The 21,660-nt window shown below is 49.3% G+C and overlaps 1 protein-coding gene across 1 annotated transcript; it reads left to right on the plus strand.

Annotated features, from left to right (window-relative positions):
• The first annotated feature begins 18,372 nt into the window (after positions 1-18,372).
• UQCRFS1 (ubiquinol-cytochrome c reductase, Rieske iron-sulfur polypeptide 1) lies at positions 18,373-20,832 on the plus strand. The gene is made up of 2 exons (XM_083164124.1): positions 18,373-18,718; positions 20,083-20,832. Exons 1-2 carry the CDS (start codon positions 18,502-18,504, stop codon positions 20,691-20,693), a joined length of 828 nt encoding a protein of 275 aa, XP_083020250.1. The 5' UTR covers positions 18,373-18,501; the 3' UTR covers positions 20,694-20,832.
• Positions 20,833-21,660: the final 828 nt, after the last annotated feature.

Below are 21,660 nucleotides of genomic sequence, written 5' to 3' on the forward strand. Positions count from 1 at the left end.
GAGTGATAAAGTGGAGAGTGATAAACAAAATGGCTGGATGGTTGGTTGTTTATCCCTCTCCACTTTATCACACTTGGAAGCTTGATACATCTTGCCCTTTATCACCCTCACATTTATCTCTTTTGTCAGGCTTAATACATCTGCCCACAGTCTGTAACATAACAGTTATGCCGCTTTCACATTGCAAACACGGGTTTGACATGGCTCTGACACATTCACATTAAACCGGGGTCGTCCATTATACAGAGGGCAACCGGGTTTAACCTTTCTTATAACCTGGGTCGAATTGCTCGGTTTCTCAACCTGGGTTATAAAAATTGGCGCTTTCAAACCGCACCTGTCAATATCCAAGGTCCGAGGTGCAGTGTGAAAGGCGCCTAAGGAGCTGATTGGTTGAAACTTTAAATCCCTCCACTTTATCCAGGGCTTAGTACATAGACCCGTCAATGGGCTCATGGTACAATTCTGACTTTATACTAGTTCTATTTAAAAAGGGTCACACCTGGTTATTTGTTCATTAAATTAAATTTTTAGAATGAAAATGTATACATCAGTGACACTGGAAGCCGTACTGTGACAGGAAACCTGCACCTTGCACTGGGTGACCCGGGTGGGATTACATCTAATGTAAACGTTCTAAGGCATGCGTAACAATAGCCCCGCAGACCCCGCAGCGGCAGGGAGGCCCTGAGTAAAGTGTGGGCGCAGCGCCGGGGGTCTGCAGGGCTATTGTTTTACTGCTGCCTGCTTGCCGACGCCGCCACCTCTGTAGCCGGGACACGCACATCTATTTGTCTGTGGTCCCGGCGCTTCTCATCCGAGCCAGCCTGGAGGAGAAGCGCCGGGACCACAGAGATCTGCGTGTACTGTTTACAAAGGCAGCAGAGGCAAGCGGCAACAAGGTAAGGCAGGAGGGGCGAGGGGTAACTTTTCTTGTGTGTGTGGGTGTGTGGGGGGGTGGCAAAATTCCCGGCAGGGGGGGGGGGGGCGGAGTCTATACAATGCAGACGACAGGCATTGGGATCGGTGTATGCACACTATTTGCCTCAGTATCAGCCATGCATTTGGCTACAGCCCATAGAAGCCAAAGAGGCTGCCCTGGAGAGAGTGAACATCTCCTAATTGGACTTCCTTGGGTGACGGGCAGGTCAGACTTCCAATGGGAAGTCACTGACAGTCACAGTGAAGTCAGTACAGTCTCACGGACTGCATCTGGATTCACTACAGTAGCAATGGCCATCGGTGCAGTTGCCATCGATGGTTGCCATTGATGGTGATAATGCGACCAGCCATTGATAGTAATAAACTATATGATGGATGACCATCAATAGTTTTACCTTTCTTTGACTGACTGGCCCTTGGGCCAATCAGGACATGGGGGCGGGGATATGCACTGAATAAAAAAAAGTTTTGCTGTGCCATCGATGGAGGGAAACCATCAGGTTCTCCCCCATCAATGGCAAATGTATTCAACATCAGCCATAAACCATTGATGATTTTGAATCATCGATGGTCAATGGTCATCCCCACACTACAGTGATGAATTTAACCTGGGGGGCTGCAGTCCTACAACCCATAGGTAAAAACTGTCACTGATTATTATCATTGCTGATTTATGTGTTATTTTTCATTCTATGAATACATTTTATTTTCTTCAAAACTCCAGACTCCCAAACCTCTTCCAGTCCAGAAAATGATCTCTGTAATTTTAACAGCGTAAATGGCTTCTTATGGTATTCTGCATTTAAAATGCTAAGTGCGTCTAAAGTGCCAAAAAAAAAGCCATTTTTGGTGGCTTTCAGTAATTTTACTTGCGCAGTCACGGGGATACAAACGCTGAGAAGGGAAATGATTGCTATTCAATGTTTAAACACTGCGTGTGATGGGGATCAACCGAATTACTGTTCCTTGTGAGGATGTATTCTACCGGAGGATTTGGAGATCTGCAGGTGTCGTGTTTGGAAAAACTTCAGAAAAGAAAATGCATTAAAGTCTCCGGAGCTTAGGTAGCACGATCTGTATTCTGTGCAGTCCTGCGAGCGCAGGTCTGACACCCTCCCATGAATCTCTCTGCCTGTGTTCTCCCCGTATGATTCCTGGGAGCCTCTGCCATCAGATTCCTGCTTAAGTTTTATTGATCATTTGGAGCGGGTCGGATTGCTGAAAATGCCGCCAGAAGGGCAACAATGATTGATATCTGACGAACAATATATGGTTTCCATTCTGACAAGTAATTGGTCTGTGTGGAGTTTACGTGTTCTCCATGCATTCTTTTCTCTGGATGCTCCTAAGCAGAGACAGATGTGAATAATGACACACAGGTCCTGATTCAATCTTGTTAGCAAGGTTGCAATTTTTGCAGATGTACCATACAAACCATGCTGCACTGCATGTGAGGCAGATGTAACATGTGCAGAGTTATGCCCAGTACACATGGTGTGAGTGAGCCTCTGTGCTTAGTGAATCAGTGTTGCTCAGAATGCTTAGCATACAGTGAAGCAACAGCGATGTGTCACAGCCAGTGTTCTCTGGTATGCAGTATAATACTAGTCACGTGATAGCGACGCGTGGTACCGCACCTCGCCATCGCCCATCCTGAACTACAGATACAGAACATTTAAGAGGAACAGAAAAAACAGAGTCTAAGAGATAAGATCTATGAGTAATCCTGCATTGTATTCTCTAATACACAGATATTTGTAATCACAATGTTACAACAGATAATGTCGGCCTGTATGGTTCTGCCCGCTGTGTGGTTCTGCCTGCAGTCCTGCTGCGTCTGCCACTGTAATCCTATCTCCTTCATTGACTTTCATTTTTTTCATTTAAAATAAAAGTTTCAGATATTCTCCCTGCGCCCGGAGAGGGATATTTTCAGGATGACATTGCTGTCTTCTCACAAGACGATATTGACATTGAAATTTATTACTGTATTATAAAACAATCTAAGTATATGGAATATCTGTAGCCAAACCAAGAAATCACCAGGGGTACCTTGCCAAGACATGTCCCCGGCGTGTTCAGCCTCCTGCGTTATCTCTCTCTGCTCTGACTGTAGCATTAACAATAGCAAAATACGGATCATGCACTAGAAACCTGTAAATATATATATATATATATATATCAGGGTTGCCGACCCTCCCAGAATTCCCGGGAGTCTCCCGAAAATCGGGTCCTCCTCCCGGCCCCCCGGAAGGGTGGGCAACCCTCCCGGAATCTGGGGGACCCCCCTGAGCCCCCCGAATCGCGGCATTTAAATGCCGCAATCCGCGGGTCTCAGAGGAGGGGGCGGGGCTAAAATGGCACAATCGCGTCATTTTAGCCCCGCCCCCTCCAGAGATCAGTCATTTTTCCTGTTTCCCGTAACGGGACGGGGCTTAATGACGTCACAGTCAAGCCCCACCCCTGATCGGGTAAGGAAAGTCTCCTCTCCTGGCTTCTCCCGGAGAGGAGCATTTATAAGTCGGCAACCCTGATATATATATATATATATATATATATATATATATATATATATATATATATATTGGTAAAACAGGGTTCATTTCAGAGAGTGATGTATTTCTCTGGTCACAACTGCCCTGTAAAGGGTTAAGAAGGAGCCATCCAACCTCGGAGAGAGCGCATTGAAGACAGGTAATAGATCCTGGTTCACTGCAAAGCAAGGAATGGGTCTCTGAGGTGTGCGTGGGGAAGAGACACCCATCTCAGGCTCTCAGGCACAAGGTACTAGTCCAGGTTTTCAGGTGGGAACTGGGCTGATTGCAGAAGGGATAAAAACCTTAAGATAGTTGCTGCTCATTGCGCTGATGCCTGTTAGGGGCTAGTAAGTAGGCATACGTTTTGTAACACCAGGGACTGGAGGCACTGTGTGCACTGAGCGCTGCATGGACAAATACCCTTTGTTGATTGTTGTATGAAGCTTGTTTTGCAGTAAAGAGGATTTGTGGCTTGTATGGCATTAAATACACGGACAAATACTGAAAACTGCCAGCTGTGTCCTATCTGAACGGCAAACCTGTTACAATATATAAAAAAGTGCAAAGTCCTGCGCCACGGATAAAACAAATTTGCACCAATATCCAAAAATCACTGTTACTCCCCGTTTATTGCTGCTGTTCTAAAGGGGGCAAGCTCGATGCCCCAATAGAGCAAACAGAAAAAAGAAAGAAATAGAACTGCGCAGTAAGGGGATAACAGTAATAACAATTTAATTACTCTCTAGAATAGGTAAAACATACAACACATCAAAAGAACATACATGTAAAAATTAAGAAATAAGGTAAAAATAAATTGATAAAAGAATTATGCACAACCGATTGCGACTAGATTTTTGTTAAAACATATTAGTTAGAATTGCACTTCCTTTGAAATTATTATATTATTATTATTATTGTGCACAATATCAGCTTAAAATCCCAGCGTCGCTCACATTTGTTATATAAATTCAAATAAAAAAATGTTGTGTAAAAAAGATGATATTCTCCTATATATTGTAACATTACAGGTCATTATGTTAAATAGAAATGTTTGCTTGCCAATTTTCACACCTACGTTGACAAATTTGCTTGGCACTCAAAGGGTTAATACCTCCGTCACATGTAAAGGAACCTGACTGCCCACAAACAGTGGATGAGACCATTCTGTGTGTCCAAATATTTTTTCCGTAGCAAAAAAAACATCAAAGGGTCTTTAGGAGTGTGGGCGAGTCCCTGTGATGTCACGGCGAGATGCGGTAGTCTCGTAATGCTCCTCTGGGAATGTTTTCGACAACCAGGATATCGTTACGGGGCCCTTTGGATGTTGCTTGGCCCTAGGCAGATGCCTAGGTTTCCTTGTGGAAAATACTGTACTCCTCTGACACAAAACATGAGAGAATCAGGTATAATCAGCGTAATTATGGACATACTAATAATTTATTGTTACTATTCTATTATAATGTAATAAACATATAATTCAGAGCTGAAGCTATTTTTACATTCTGTAACATTTACCTGATATAGGTAACCTATTATTTCCTATTTTGCCGGCTCTGTGAGTCACTGCGGTAGGAAGAACAGTGTGTGTGTAATACGGCAGAATACAGAGGATGTGTCTTTAATAAGCAATATAGTATGCTATGCCTTAAAGTCATAGATTTGTGATTCAGAGCAAGAGCTGACATCCTCTGCATCTCATTATATGATGAACACTCTCTCCCTCACTCCTATAACTGGCATCAGGACCCCTCACACCAGGATCTAGGCTGCGGGGTCCTATCTTTCCCAGTATCCCGGCTCATGCAGCTGCAGGTCAGAGTGTCCCTGTCTGTCATACAACTTGCTACTACGTGAAGTGCCTTAGCAGGAATGTAGATGCACATCCATACCTTCCATACCTCCCAACTTCTTTAGCTACAGAAGGGGGACACTCACACAGCGGAGTCACGCGTGCCCAAAAAGAGAGAGTGGCCTATGCAAATGAGGGTGGCATCTTTCCACGCCCCCATTTTTCACCCTCTGCATCGCTGAATAGATCCTCCCACCACGGGACACTGCTGGCACCGGGTGATGGGCGGGACTGTCCCAAAAAAAGGGACGGTCCAGCGATAAAACGGGACAGTTGGGAGGTATGCATAATATGTTCATTTATATCCAGGGGAGGCTCTGATGGCCTAAGCCAGGCATGTCCAAACTGTGGCCCTCCAGCTGTTGTCAAACTGCAAATCCCATCATGCCTTGCCATAGTATTAGCATTCCCTAATAGCAAAACTGTGGCAAGGCATGATGGGACTTGTAGTTTCCCAACTGCTGGAGGGCCATAGTTTGGACATGCCTGGACTAAGCTTTCCTGCCCTGCCCCTCCCCCCTTCCCTGGACTCACGCTAGTGCATCCTGCTTACATACTGGCCCTTATTCTGGTTCACTAGGGAAACTCTGCAATAACCAATGTCCCTTGAATACGGCTGATATGTCAGTGATGATACCATTATGACTTCTACAGCCATGAATGTTGTGGGCAAAATGTGACAAGACACAAAGGAAAACATATCCTATAATGCAGTCATTGGAAATGCTCTTGTGCCTACCCAGGGTTCGCAAAAATGCGCTATAGCGCGTATTTTACCCCAAAACAGTCCCCGGGGACTCAGTTGTCAAAACTAAAGGGGTCCCCGAGGACGTGCTGTGCAGATTCTGTACCTGTGACTGAGACGCCGGCGTGAGCCGCTGCGAGCCAATCACTGCAGCAGCCGCCGGGACCCAATCATTGTACAGTGGCCACCTGGCAGCCAATCACTGTACATTTTACAGGTTGCTGCCTCTGCGCACACTAAATCCGCGCGCCCTGCAATTTGAGAGTCACTGTACATCCCCCGGGCCGCCCCCCGCATATGTAAGTCCAATACGCTGCTGAAAGCGTGGGGGGGACGACAGGATGGGATGCGGCTGTAACAGCCGCTCTCAGCAGACTAGGTGTCGGTGAGCGGGCTGTCAGGATGACGGGGAACTGGATGTGGCTAAAACAACTCAAAGCAGCGGGTCAGCTATTCCAGCCAGATCCAGTCCCCCGCCGCGCTGAAAGCCCGCTCACCTACTCTGCTGAGCAGCATGTTGCTTTTCCAGCCCTTGGGCAATGACCCCCCTCCGTGGCAAAAAGCAAAAAATGCCCACCCCCCTCCACTGTGGCAACGAACCTAAAATGCCAACCCCCTTCCCACCTCATGACAACCAGCATAAAACACCCTCTACCCTGTGGCAACCAGCATAAAATGCCCGCCAGCATGTAACCCCTGCAAGGAGCATATAACCCCAAGCAACAAGCATGTAGGTAAGCAGCACTTATGTGCTATAATATATACTTGTCATAAAAGGGTGTACTATAATGTGTACTGGGCATATCGGTGTGTTCTATAATGTGTACTGGGCATATCGGTGTGTTCTATAATGTGTACTGGGCATATCGGTGTGTTCTATAATGTGTACTGGGCATAATGGTGTGTACTGTAATGTGTACTGGGCATAACGGTGTGTACTGTAATGTGTACTGGGCATAACGGTGTGTACTGTAATGTGTACTGGGCATAACGGTGTGTACTGTAATGTGTACTGGGCATAACGGTATGTACTGTAAAGTGTACTGGGCATAACGGCGTGTACTGGGCATAATGGTGTGTACTGTAATGTGTACTGGGCATAACGGTGTGTACTGTAGTGTGTACTGGGCATAACGGTGTGTACTGTAATGTGTACTGGGCATAACGGCGTGTACTGTAATGTGTACTGGGCATAACGGCGTGTACTGGGCATAACGGTGTGTACTGTAATGTGTACTGGGCATAACGGTGTGTACTGTAATGTGTACTGGGCATAACGGCGTGTACTGTAATGTGTACTGGGCATAACGGCGTGTACTGGGCATAATGGTGTGTACTGTAATGTGTACTGGGCATAACGGTGTGTACTGTAATGTGTACTGGGCATAACGGTGTGTACTGTAATGTGTACTGGGCATAACCGTGTGTTCTATAATGTGTACTGGGCATAATGGTGTGTACTGTAAAGTGTACTGGGCATAACGGTGTGTACTGTAGTGTGTACTGTAATGTGTACTGGGCATAACGGCGTGTACTGTAATGTGTACTGGGCATAACGGCGTGTACTGGGCATAACGGTGTGTACTGTAATGTGTGCTGGGCATAACGGTCTGTACTGTAATGTGTACTGGGCATAACGGTGTGTACTGTAATGTGTACTGGGCATAACGGCATGTACTGTAATGTGTACTGGGCATAACGTGTGTACTGTAATGTGTACTGGGCATAACGGTGTGTACTGGGCATAACGGTAATGTGAATTGGTACTACTATGTGACCACACCACTTCCCCCAAAAAAACATGCCCTAAATTTTTAGCGGGCGCCTTTGGCGCGCACTGTCCCTTTTTTCAGGTTTATATAGTTTCTAGTGTATACTGTATGTATCTTTATGCGAGTGGGTCAATTGATACTTCCCCCCCGACCCACATGTGCCATGCTGGGGAGAAGGGGAGAGGAGGCTTTATTCCGTTGGGACCCAGAAAAGGTCAGGTAGGACCCCAATTTTTAGAAGTGAAGGGTCCCCGGGACCCACTTTTTTGGGTGGTTTTCGCGAACACTGCTACCACATACAGTAGTATATCCCAATGACAACCCTCAGGGACCCCTAGCAGTGTAACATTAACAGGTAGCGTGAGTGTGGTGGTGGGCAGAGCCCTCTGCCGGGACCGCTGTTTAGGATGGCCACGGTGCACCCTACACTAACTCTATTGACCTCCTCGGACAGATGACCTTAATCTGCAGGTAGCTAGGCTTCACAATTAGTCGCCGTGTTCGAAGGAGTGAGTTAAGCCTGCTCCAACTGCGATGCAACCAGGTCTTAAGAGGTGACAAGATTATGGCAATGGTCAGAGGTAGTGTCAAGAGGAGATCTAACTAAACGGCGATATCTGGGAGGAACACCCTAACGGCACCAGGCCAAGGACAGGGAGTGCGACCCATTCGCAGACACAAGATACAGATGGACCGGGATGCCTCCAACTAAACAATACAAACTAAAACTGAGAGCACACAGTAGTTAATGGTACCCCAAAACAAGAGTATGCCCAAAAAAGTGGGTCTCTCCACACCTGGAAGAACAGGACCCAAGGAACTTCAGACAATACTGAGAAACCACCAAGAAAATAGGGCAGCTTGCCCAAACTGAGTCAATAAAGAAAGGAACAGAACCAGGCTCCACTGGAGCACTTACGTGACCTGATATGGGCACAGCAGAACACCCAGCTGCTCAGGATGGGAAGAGGCTGGCTGGGAACGGCTGACAGGACTGGGAAAAAGCTGTAACACAGACCAGGACTGCAGACAGGCCAGGAGGATTTGCTGAAGCAATATCACTGGCGGGGCTGTATAGGGCCAGATCCCTTTAAAGGGATGCATTGGCCAATCAGCCGCTGCCGGAAAACCAGCCCCCAGTAATAATTAACTTAGTTCAGGTGACCGAGCGCTAAGCAACCGCCGGGCAACGTGGAGAGACTGCCACGATCCCATCACCATCCCCCGGCCGGGCGGAAGTGACGCATCCCGGACAGGCGGAAGTGTCGTGTTCCCCCAGTTAGACTGGGCACCGGCAATCCGCCACAACAGCCCAGCGTGGCTGACAAGCAGTGCCCATGTTACAGATCTCCTCAGTATCATCAATGAAATGATAAGCTCCACCTGTGGATCTTTTTTTAAAAATGTGTCAAATAATTAATCCATCTGTCCATCAGTTAGGAGAATAGGTTCATCATAGGCCCATTGTCCCAAAGACGTGTACACAAATGGCGCACAAAAGTAATTATACCCTTAAACCTAAACACTGATCCTGTTAGCCATGTTTTTGATATAACCAAACAATACCTTATATTGCAGACAGAAGAGAAAATCCCCCAAATATTAATGGAACTGGCACAGCATGATAAATCTTCTTTTTTTAAGTCTTTCGATGTGGGTATGTTTATTTAATATATTCTTTCTTAGTCCTAGATTATCCTTTACCTACAAGAAGCCTCTTTTGCTGGCTGCCTCAGGTTTGTCACCTAGAGAACAGTCCTCTCCCCTGTGAGTGTTTAAAGAACACATTTCCCTGCCAGAGGCTTAGCAGCAACATGTGGATATTAAATCCTTTAAGTATTTCCTTTTACAGGCAGAGAAATAAACAGTGTGGAGGCCATTATGGATGAGACTGTTCTCTCCTGTGCTCCATGCACAATGCTCAGGGTCTGATTCCCAATCCTTAAAGGGAATCTGGGGGGGGGAGGGGGTAAACTGCGAAGCTCCCAGTTTACTGAGCACCTGCTTTGGCACCCCACTGAATCCCCAAACCCCCTGCCGCCATTTCCCCCCCGTCACTGTGGCTGCCGCATCATTTGCATATTGACGCCATGAAGCCGCAGCGTCATGACGTCCTGACGCAGTGGCTGCTCCTGAGCCCACAGCCCGCCTCCAGTCCTGGCCACTGGCACTGGTGGCAGTAGTAACAAGCTGGGCTGCAGTCCACCAGCACTGCTGACAGCTGTATCTAGCTGACCTAAAGACCGCACACCCCCTGTGCTGCTGGCGGCGGTAAACTCAACTGCCGTCTGCCCACCCCCGGCACTGCCAGAGTGGAGATTCTTGCGTCCCGCATCCCCCTCCCCCGCATGCTGATCGGGAGCCACATGTGAAGAGACCCGTTGCATCAAGCAGCCTCTGGCTGCTTGGCACTGGCACACTACTGGCTGCTTGGCACTGGCACAGCCACAGCCACGATGAGTCTCTTCTCCCCCTCGAGCTGCACCACCCCAACATGGAGGGCAGGAGAGTCATCAGTCTCCAAGCAGCAGCAGACAGAAATGTAATGTGCTTGGGGGAGGTCAGTGCTGCAATCCCCCATCCACAACCCAGTGTCCCATTATCTAACTAACAATCCCCTATATTGCTGCCACCCCCTCCCCATCCCAGTGTCTGCCACCCTGCCACCTTATCCTCCCCTTTCCCTCCCCAATGGGACAACTGCCTCATTACACTGGCCCAATCTAACCAACAGCCAGTACAGTAACAGTGCCCCTCCTTTCCAGACTATTGATTGCCCCTCCCACCCCCATTTTACGGCCCCTCTTCCCATCCAGGCCAGTGAATTATGTGTAAAGGACATTACTGGGAGCATAATATAGGCATTACTTGTGTGTCATAATATGTAATAGGAAATACAGTGTGCAGCAATGTGTAATGGGCATTACGGTGTGTTCCATAATGTGTAATGTCTCCTTTTTGTGATGACACACCTCCTCTCCATGAGGCCTTTTTTGGCACGCGGCTTTGCCGCATAAGGGTCCCGTCTGCTGCAGGTAGGCCTGTGTGCTCAAAATGCCAGAGACGATTTCTGGTCATAGTCCGGCCCTGGCTGGGGGTCTGGTGAATGTAGATTTTGTTGCTGCTGTTGTTATGGTGAGGAAGTGTAGATGATAGAAAATGAAGATAATTCTGATGGTGAGCTCTCCAGATGAAGATGAGGCCTGGAGAATGCAGGTGCCTCCATTGTGTGGAAGCAAAGGGATGTGAGGGCCGATATGGTGCATAGTCAGGCGAAGTGGGTCTGGCTGGGTTGATACATAGGAGCTTTGTTGGTACATGGTAGAAGTGCAAAGATGGTTTACCAAGTAGCAATGGTGAAGATAGGTGCCGTGGTGCCCGGAGCAAGGGCATGTCCCCCCCCTCCCGGATTTGTAGGAGGTGGGGCTCTTGCGCGGCAAAAAGGTGGCGCAGCCTAACATTATACCACACACCTTAATGCCCATTGCACATTTTAGCAAACTTTTTAATACCCATTACACATAAAGCCACATGCCATAATGCCAATTACACATAAGGCCACACATGATGCCAATTACATACTATATAACAAACCGTAATGCCCATTACATATCTGACACATAAGTGCCACTTACATGCTCATTGCTAGGAACTTCATGCTTGATGCCAGGGGCTTCATGCTCGATGCCAAGGGGGACTGATATTGCTCGTTGCCTTGGGGGACTAAAATAGATTGTTCCCAAAGGGGACTAAAATTGCGCATTGCCAAGGGGGACTATAGTTGCTCATTGCCGAGGGGGACTATAACTGGTCGTTGCCGAGGGGGACTATAACTGCTCATTGCCAAGGGGGACTATAACTGCTCGTTGCCAAGGGGGACTGCAGCCCGCCAGGTCAGGGGGAGGCAGTGCATACAGCAATGTCTGTAAAGCAGGGGCAGGGGAAGAGTCCTCCTTATTTCTGCTGTGCAGCACTGCCCGGGAGCAGGGCTGCCACTACAAATTGTGGGGCACGGAACTGACAAAATAGGCAGGGCCCCCAAACCCTGTGCTAAGGTGTTTGTTGCAGCACTACAAACTATACATTTGTAACCTACCTCCCATATATCCTAAAAGAATTGCGTGCAGCAAAGGTGCTCACCGAAGAAAGGTGTGATATTGCAAGAAGCGAGCGTGGCCACACAGCAGTACCCCCAGTCACAGAATAGAGCAATGCTATTCACATTACATAACACGTGGTGCCCATTATTCACATCACAACACATGCAGTGGCCCTTATTCACGTTATAGAGGATAAACGGGTAGAGGACAAGAGGAGAGAGGGTGTGGAGGACAAGAAAACGTTTAGAGGAGGGGTAATAGAGGCGGAGGAGAGGGGGTGTTAGAGGAAGAGATGGGGGGAGGGCAGGAGTTTGAAAGGCTTGTGACAGCCTATCCCGTTGTAGAACAGGCAACACTGTGTACCAGCTGCATTGTCCGTTTCAGTCTAAATGCTGGTTGGAGTACCTTGGCAGTGGCAGGGAATTGGGGATCCTTCTCACTGACGCCAGCAACGCACCTTTTCATTGGTGTGGTTTTTCTTGGCCTCCTGATCCTACTGACAGTGATCGCGCAGGACTTCCTCTCACAGGTGCAGTTTCTCTTGCTCCCAGCACGGGTAGTGGGGGCGGGGCCCAGAGATGGCACAGTAGTTGTAGGCGCACCTGCCCAGCCAAAAGTGGCTGGGCGCAGAGGCGTAACTACAACTTTGTTGGCCCCATAGCAACAATTTGAAGGCCCCCCCCGCCCTGAGAACGGGCGAAATGCGTCAAAAACACCACAATTTCTAATGCACTAAAGCCCCCTCCAGGAGACACAGGGACAGACTGTCTGAGAGAGGTGGAGGGAGGAAAGAGAGAGAGGGGAACTATGGGGATTGAGGTAGAGATGAGAGAGAGAGAGAGAGAGAGACAGACTAGGGGCAGACAGAGATAAGGGGATATGCACTAATATCTGCTGCCCCACTTCGACACACATCGCCGGCTAACGCATCGATTAGAATCGCATAAGCACTAAGATATGTGATTATTTTCACAAAGGACAGCATTTGCGGTAAGAGCTACCCAATGCAACACAGTCAGCAATGTGGGGGGAGGGGGGGCGGGGTAGTTGGGGTCGCGAATAGAAGCTTCTATTGGGCAGCGGTAACCTGGCATGTGGGTTTTAGAGCATTGGAGAATGCGGATAAAAATCCAGATAACTGGGTTTTTACTGCATTTTCGTGTTAGAACACTCCACCTGAGAGAGGTGAGAAGGCAGGGGGAAGAGACAAATAGAGGTGGAGGAGAGAGAAAGGGAGGAGAGAGTGATAGCAAGAGCCTGAGGGAAAAAAAGTTAGGAAAAAACAGCAGGGGGGGGGGGGGGGGGGGTTAGACAAAAAGGAAGAGGGAGTGAGAGAGAGAGGAAGGGGGACAGAGAGAGGTGGGGGAGAGGTGATTGCAGGCAAGTAGGAGGATGAGGGGGGGAGCAGTGGTTTCAAAGAGTTGACAGGCAAATGGTAGTCTCTCTCTCACCTGCCTTGCCGGTGGTGAGTCCCCGGTATCCCGGCTCCAGCACTTGGGCAGTGGTCGAATTGCCAGGCGTGCTAGCCCCTGCTCCGGCAGTAGAGGAGCAGGGGCCGTGGCAGATCACTTGAGTGCCGCGTGCGCCAATAGTTGCTGAAGGGCAGAGGGGTGTCACGGAGAAGGCAGGGTGTCGGGTTGCAGTACGACGGCAGTGGCCGCACTGAACCCGGCTCCAGAAGTAGTGGATCAATCCGCGTCTGCTCTGCAACAGCGACGGCAGATAATCCTTTGTGTGCTACTTCTACACTTCTCAAAGGCGCTGATAGCGGCTAAGGGTGGAGTTATGGCCCCGGCTCTGACCCAGACAGCAGTAGCGGTGGATCGCTTGTGCGCAAGAATGGGTGGGGGAGGGGGTGTTTCGGGTCAGCGGCAATAGTTTAAAACATACCTGTAAAAAAATCAAGAGGGTGCAGGGGATAGCTTCGGGCCCCCCAAGCTGCCGGGCCCCATAGCAGCTGCATCCCCTGCACCCTCTATAGTTACGCCACTGGCCGGGCGTATGGCAGCCCTGCACTCATCCTCCCCATTCCTCCTCTTAAGTACAAGACTACTCGAGTCGGAGCTGCCGCGGGTGCCCTGCTGTGGCCGGGCAATGAGGGGCGGGTGGATTTGGAACTGAGAGAAGGCAGTTCCGCCCCATTCCAGCCCATTTTAACCCCTGGGCTGCACCGATCATGGCTGGGTGACAGGCAGCAGAGATACAGGTACTACTGGGCAGGCACTGGAGGGAGACTGGGGAGTAGGACAGGTAGCAAAGTGCGGAATGAGCAGCACTGGGCCCTTCCTTCTGTCAGAGAGGCGGCACTGCCCGGGAGCCGGCCGAGCAGCAGCAACTTGGCCAGGTTGAAGACCATAACGTGTGTGATGTCATCGGTTTCGCGGCCGCGGCGGCAGGGACCGGGTGAGCAGGCAGGCGCCGGGCAGGGCAGCCCGCTGGGCTAAGGGTGAATTAGTGAGTGCCAGGCTCATTTGCGGAGGTGGGGGGGGGCGCTCTGCACCCCATTGGCGCCGGAGCGTGTGCTCCACTGGCTCCGCCCTCCCTACGCCTCTGCCAAGTAGATGTGGTAGCGGGGCTCTTGCACGACGAAAAGGGGGCTCGGCCTAAAATTATACCACACACCGTAATGCTCATTGCACATTTTTATGAAATTTTTAATACTTATTACAGATAAAGCCACATGCCTTAATGCCAATTACACATAAGGCCACACATGATGCCCATTACATACTGTATAACAAACCGTAATGCCCATTACACATCTGACACCTAAGTGCCACTTACCTACATGCTCATTGCTAGGAACTTCATGCTTGATGCCAGGGGCTTCATGCTCGATGCCAAGGGGGACTGAAATTGCTCATTGCCAAGGGGGACTAAAATAGCTTGTTGCCAAGGGGGACTGAAATAGCCCATTGTCAAGGAGGACTGAAATAGCTTGTTGCCAAGGGGGACTACAATAGCTCGTTGGCAAGGAGGACTAAATGGCTCATTGAGAAGGGGGCTTAAAAAGTTTGTTGCCAAGGGGGACTGCAGAACGCACCTGCTCAGCCCGGCTGAGCTGCTCTGCATGTCCACCAATTCAATTAAGTCTCCTGCTGGACTGCTAGCCAATAGGCGCTTGCGGTCCAGCAGCCGTCAATGCTTCTTCTGTTTGGCTGCTGGACCGCAAGCGCCTATTGGATAGCGGTCCAGCGGGAGACTTAATATCGGTGGACAGGGCAGCTGAGCCGGGCAAAGCAGGGAGCAGGCTGCACGGCTCCGGTGCGCCCCTCCCTACGCCCCTGCCCACGGGCAGTCAAAGAAAATGGATGACCATCAATAGTTAAAACTATCGATGGTCACGCATCACAAAGTTTAGTACTGTCTATGGCGACTGTACCGATGGCCATCCCTTAGCGCCTTTATAATGCAGACATTACAGCTGCAGCATGTGTGCAAGAATCAGGCAGTATGGGGTAAATTTACTAAAGCTTCTAAAAATGAAGAGGTGATGTTGCCCATACCAACCAATGAGATGCTATCATTTCTCTATTGCATCCTAGAAAATGATAGAATCTGATTGGTTGCTATGGGCAACATCAACTCTTTTCATATTTAGAAGCTTTAATAAGTTTACTCCTATAAAATAAGTGGGAAAACCAGAAATACTCGGATATACTTCTCTCATGTTATTCCCATTAGAACATAAGAGCATACACATATGGGTTTAAATTAAATTTCCTCTGAAAGTAATGTCATGATCTGCTCAAGATGCATTTAATGCTTTTAAAGATCACTTGGTGTTTAACGTTTTAATAAACCATCAAACTCGATGCTGAGGTTTTCTTGTTTCTTCTGTACAAAGTAATTGTAAAGTTTGTTTCCCTGTGAACTTGAGCTCACAGAGATGGTCTGCGGCGAAGCGGCAACTTCATGTATATCTTGTACAAAGCAAACATTAAATTCTGACTTGACAGTGTTCTGTGCCCTTAGTTTTATTGTTGCAGCTAGACATGGTTTGTATAGACATCACAGTGGAGATAAAGGATGCGGTGACCTTTATCCAGGCATTTCCAACCTCTGTACTCAAGGCAAGCTAAGGGGGTTCCTATTATCACCGAAGCTGCTTTTGGCCAATGAAAACATCCAGATATCACGATTAGTGATGGCTGGTCATTATTGCTGGATCCAAATAGCTGCTGGCTTTTTGGGATGGAAAAAATACCACAGGGTAAGTCCCTGATTCCATGTGTTATCGCGGGTTGGGGCCGCTTCTTTTGGGTATTATGCTGTAGAACTACAGCACCCAGCATGACCTACTGTTAGAGCATGCTAAAACTGTTGGGGCATACTGGGATGTGTAGTTCCATACCGGCTGGAGTGCAACAGGTTGCCTCCCACAGTTGCATGGTATGCGATCGTAGCCAGATTTGCTGACATGGAGGTATCCCACCTGACCTCGCTGTCCTGCTGTGTCTTCAGTAGGTAAATGAGGAAATCAGTTCTGTGCACATGCTGGGAGTTGTAGCTAGTTGCAGTATTCATGTGCTGGCAACAGAATTGTCCGATCGCTACTTCCCTCTCCCTGTCCATGCTAATTGTTTGCTGTTACTGGACACCTTGTTGTAGTCTGCCCATAGCACTGGAGCAATGTCGTGCCAGTTTGCTGCTTCGTAATGGCCGTTCGCTTACATCGCTCAGTGTGTATGGGTGATTGTGTGCTCCCGTGGTCGCAAGCAACAGATGATAGAATGATGTGGTGAGCATCAAACCCAGCGACCTTGTTTGTGCTAATGAAGGATGGAACATGATTGTTTCGTCCTACATAAAACTCATTCCAGCGTTCACACAAAATCTGGGCTCCAAGGCATTGTCCAATGTCAGAATGAATGTCTGTCACTCCAGTGTGTTCCCAGATTCACCCCATAGCCTACCAATGTTCACGCATTAGGGTGCATTTTCTTAACAGCCAACTAACCTACACTAATGTGCGGGGCGGTGAAGTGTAGGAGACCTTCTGGCGCACAGGCTACTTTTGCTGCCCAGGGAGAAGCATGTCTTTGTAATACGTCTCAAATTGGTCACAAATTGGTCACTCTTGGGGTGTGCTCAGCTCTTACGGATGTGCTGGGTTCCCCCATTACTCTCCTCTCAATGGCCCTTATTCTGGTTGGTGCGGTCGAGCCGCATATGCGGCTCCGACCGCACCAGACGAATCCCCGCCCACCATACGGTTCGCCACGGCCGTCCGTACACGGACGGCTGGCGAACCGCACGAAAATGGTGGAGGCGTACGCCTCCACCATGCTGGGAGCTGCCCCCTGCATTCGATGGTCGACGACCATCGAAGGCAGGACCGCACGCCGCGGCAGCTCCCGCAAGCTGAGACCACACGGACAATCGTCCGTGTGGTAGCTTGTATGGGGGCTGAAAGCTGACATCCGGCGACGTCAGCTTTCCGCCCCCATGAGTGGCGTCATGCCCTCATTACCATGCGTACGCCCCGCGTTTGCATGGGAACGCCCATGAAACGCGGGGCGTACACATAGGGAAATGAGGGGATGAAGCCCCTCACGCCCCTATACGCCCCCTTTGCGGCGTCTAAATTTTTAACACGGCGAATTCCCCTGCACATGCGCAGAGTGACCTCTGCGCATGTGCAGAGAGAAAACATCGGCGGTACGGCCGCACGCGGGCCGTACCGAGCCGATTAGAATAAGGGCCAATGTGAATAGATGCCATGTGCATCTAATGCTCACCTGCAGGGCACTGGCCTGTGGTTGGGCATGGCACTGGGCAAGCTGTTCTAGTGCTGTCCAGCGGGAGACTTAATATCGGTGGACAGGGCAGCTGAGCCGGGCAAAGCAGGGAGCAGGCTGCACGGCTCCGGTGCGCCCCTCCCTACGCCCCTGCCCACGGGCAGTCAAAGAAAATGGATGACCATCAATAGTTAAAACTATCGATGGTCACGCATCACAAAGTTTAGTACTGTCTATGGCGACTGTACCGATGGCCATCCCTTAGCGCCTTTATAATGCAGACATTACAGCTGCAGCATGTGTGCAAGAATCAGGCAGTATGGGGTAAATTTACTAAAGCTTCTAAAAATGAAGAGGTGATGTTGCCCATACCAACCAATGAGATGCTATCATTTCTCTATTGCATCCTAGAAAATGATAGAATCTGATTGGTTGCTATGGGCAACATCAACTCTTTTCATATTTAGAAGCTTTAATAAGTTTACTCCTATAAAATAAGTGGGAAAACCAGAAATACTCGGATATACTTCTCTCATGTTATTCGCAGCAGCAGCAGCAGCAGCAGCAGCAGCAGCAGCAGCAGCAGCAGCAGCAGCAGCAGCAGCAGCAGCAGCAGCAGCAAAAACCGTGTCACGCCCCCTTCTTGGCGCGCTCACCCCGCGACGCGGCTTCAGCTGCCCTTCCGTACGTGCGTGTGACATCAGCGCGCCGCGCACGTCACCATCAGCAGGAGTGAGGCACTTCCTGTCCCCTGGTAAAGGTCGCTGTGACCGGCAGCCGCCGCCGTTACTCTCTCCTCCAAACCCGCTGCCGCAATGTTGGCCCTGGCCGCCCGCTCGGGCTCTCTGTCACCCTACCTCTCCGCCACCACGTACGCCGTGGCTGGGCACTTGAAGCCGCAGACCATAGGCGCTGTACCGCCGCCTCATGGGGAGAAGATCCAGCTGGATGTCCGGAGGCCGTTCCTCAGCCGGGACACCCTGAGCGGCCAGGCCCCTTGCGGTCCTCTGTCCGCCTCAGCCGGGATCAGTGGTGAGAACCCAGGGGGAGAGGGTCATGCTGGGACTTGTAGTTCATCAGCAGCTCCCAAAGGAGTTGGGGAGCAGTGTGTATGTCAGGGTTACCTTGCACCCCCACACTGAGGGGTGTATATCATTGGCATCCCCGGGTGATGCTTCTTTAGGCCAACGTTCCGCACTCCATGGCGTGCGCACTAAGGGACACTAAGGATGGCTGCTGCGCTTGCGGAATTGAAAAAGTGGGGCGCTGGCAAAGTATCTGCTCTGTCCCTGTGACACGCGACTCTGCATAGTGCGTGTCAGAATATGCCCCCACCCTAGAGTCTTGCTTTGTGGGTTGGTTGACCATACTTAATGACTTGGTTTGGACCTGCCTCTCCTGAGTCCAAGGGGTGAGTGCGGTTCTTAGGATTACTCTGTTCCGGCATTCATAGCCTCAATCCTCTTATTGCGCAATGCGGTGAATGTATTTGTTACTGTACATGCACATTCGGTCATATATCGGTACAGAGGGGATTGTGGTGATGTTCTTTATTTATATGTCGCTGCACGGGTTCCGCGTGCCTAACAGCAATATATAATTGAGCAAAAATCAGAAGGCAACGACTTACAGTACAAGTTCATTTAGGACAAGTACATGGTAAATATAGACCGTCGCATCAGGGGACAGGACACTGAAGTCATTACGGGGGGGGGGCAGGGACTTGGGTGTAGATGTAAGGAGCAGTGATAAGGGAGGGAAGTGAGCCAGGGGAGAAGTGGTTGTTGTAATGTACGTCGATCTTTATACAGTTGAACCTAATACCCATTCCTCGGATAAAGCGCGTGAGTAGAGAGGACCCTGCTAGTGAGAGCTTGCGTTCTAAAGGGGAGCAACCGATGGGCATGACACAGAATTATGTGCCCCGCTTTGGATCGAACCCAAGACTCACGACGCATCTTAAGTTACTTACCACACCCACTAGGCCATAGCCATCACAGAAGTGAGCATAAACAGAGGGTTGAGATGGCTGGGTTTGGGAATGAAGTGCATCTTGAGATCATGTTTGAAGTTTTGTAGTCTGATGGGGAGGGGTAGAGTGTTCCAGAGAGCAGGAGCACAATGGGCAAAATCTTGAAGGCGGGAATGTGAGGAAGTAACCTGTAGGCAGGAGAGACGGTATGCATTGGTGGAGTGAAGAGGATAGGTGGGACTGTAAGGATAGATGAGGTCAGATATGTAAGTGGGAGAGCAATAGGCTTTGCATGTGAGTATGATTTCTAAAGGGGAGCCGGTGCTGTTATGTGGATCGCTATTAGTAACTATTTTGTATATTCTATTCACTCTGCCAATGCTAGTAGATCAGAGAGTAACAGTCTTCTGTTTGTCTGTCACAGGTTCGTCTTCTGTCCGCTTCTTGCACAGCGATGTTGCGGTACCAGACTTCACTGACTACCGCCGGCAGGATGTAGCTGACAGCAGAAAGTCCTCTCAGCCCAGCGACAACAGCCGGAAGGGTTTCTCTTACTTGGTTACTGGTGTCGCAACCGTCGCCACCGCCTACGCTGCCAAGAATGTCGTCAGCCAGTTCGTCTCAAGCATGAGCGCGTCTGCCGATGTTTTGGCCATGTCCAAGATTGAAGTAAAGCTCTCCGATATACCAGAAGGCAAGAACATGTGTTTCAAGTGGAGAGGCAAGCCACTGTTCATCCGCCACAGAACACCAAAGGAGATCGAGCAGGAGGCCCAGGTAGTCCTGAGCGAGTTGAGGGACCCGCAACATGACCTTGACAGAGTGAAGAAACCAGAGTGGGCAATCCTGATCGGAGTGTGCACGCATCTTGGGTGCGTGCCCATAGCAAATGCTGGAGATTATGGAGGCTATTACTGTCCGTGCCACGGGTCACATTATGATGCCTCAGGTAGAATTAGGAAGGGTCCTGCGCCCCTAAATCTCGAGGTTCCTTTCTATGAGTTCCCATCTGAGGACCTTGTGATAGTTGGATGAACTGTTAGAACATAAGAGCATACACATATGGGTTTAAATTAAATTTCCTCTGAAAGTAATGTCATGATCTGCTCAAGATGCATTTAATGCTTTTAAAGATCACTTGGTGTTTAACGTTTTAATAAACCATCAAACTCGATGCTGAGGTTTTCTTGTTTCTTCTGTACAAAGTAATTGTAAAGTTTGTTTCCCTGTGAACTTGAGCTCACAGAGATGGTCTGCGGCGAAGCGGCAACTTCATGTATATCTTGTACAAAGCAAACATTAAATTCTGACTTGACAGTGTTCTGTGCCCATAGTTTTATTGTTGCGGCTAGACATGGTTTGTATAGACATCACAGTGGAGATAAAGGATGCGGCGACCTTTATCCAGGCATTTCCAACCTCTGTACTCAAGGCAAGCTAAGGGGGTTCCTATTATCACCGAAGCTGCTTTTGGCCAATGAAAACATCCAGATATCACGATTAGTGATGGTTGGTCATTATTGCTGGATCCAAATAGCTGCTGTTTTTTTGGGATGGAAAAAATACCACAGGGTAAGTCCCTGATTCCATGTGTTATCGCGGGTTGGGGCCGCTGTATTATGCTGTAGAACTATAGCACCCAGCATGACCTACTGTTAGAGCATGCTAAAACTTTTGGGGCATACTGGGATGTGTAGTTCCATACCGGCTGGAGTGCAACAGGTTGCCTCCCACAGTTGCATGGTATGCGATCATAGCCAGATTTGCTGACATGGAGGTACACCACCTGACCTCGCTGTCCTGCTGTCTCCAGTATGTAAATGAGGAAATCAGTTCTGTGCACATGCTGGAAGTTGTAGGCAGTTGCAGTATTCATGTGCTGGCAACAGAATTGTCCAATCGCTACTTCCCAGTCCATGCTAATTGTTTGCTGTTACAGGACACCTTATGGAAGTCTGCCCATAGCACTGGAGCAATGTCGTGCCAGTTTGCTGCTTCGTAA

This window comes from Crinia signifera, chromosome 11 (assembly GCF_055691185.1).
Source record: "Crinia signifera chromosome 11, ASM5569118v1, whole genome shotgun sequence".
NCBI lineage: Eukaryota > Metazoa > Chordata > Amphibia > Anura > Myobatrachidae > Crinia > Crinia signifera.

What these genes read in the sequence shown, in the direction of transcription:
- UQCRFS1 (XM_083164124.1), top strand. Translation starts at nt 18,502, where the DNA reads ATGTTGGCCCTGGCCGCCCGCTCGGGCTCTCTGTCACCCTACCTCTCC. An exon ending in CGCCTCAGCCGGGATCAGTG is followed by an intron (nt 18,719 to 20,082) that starts GTGAGAACCCAG and finishes TGTCTGTCACAG; the next exon opens with GTTCGTCTTCTGTCCGCTTC.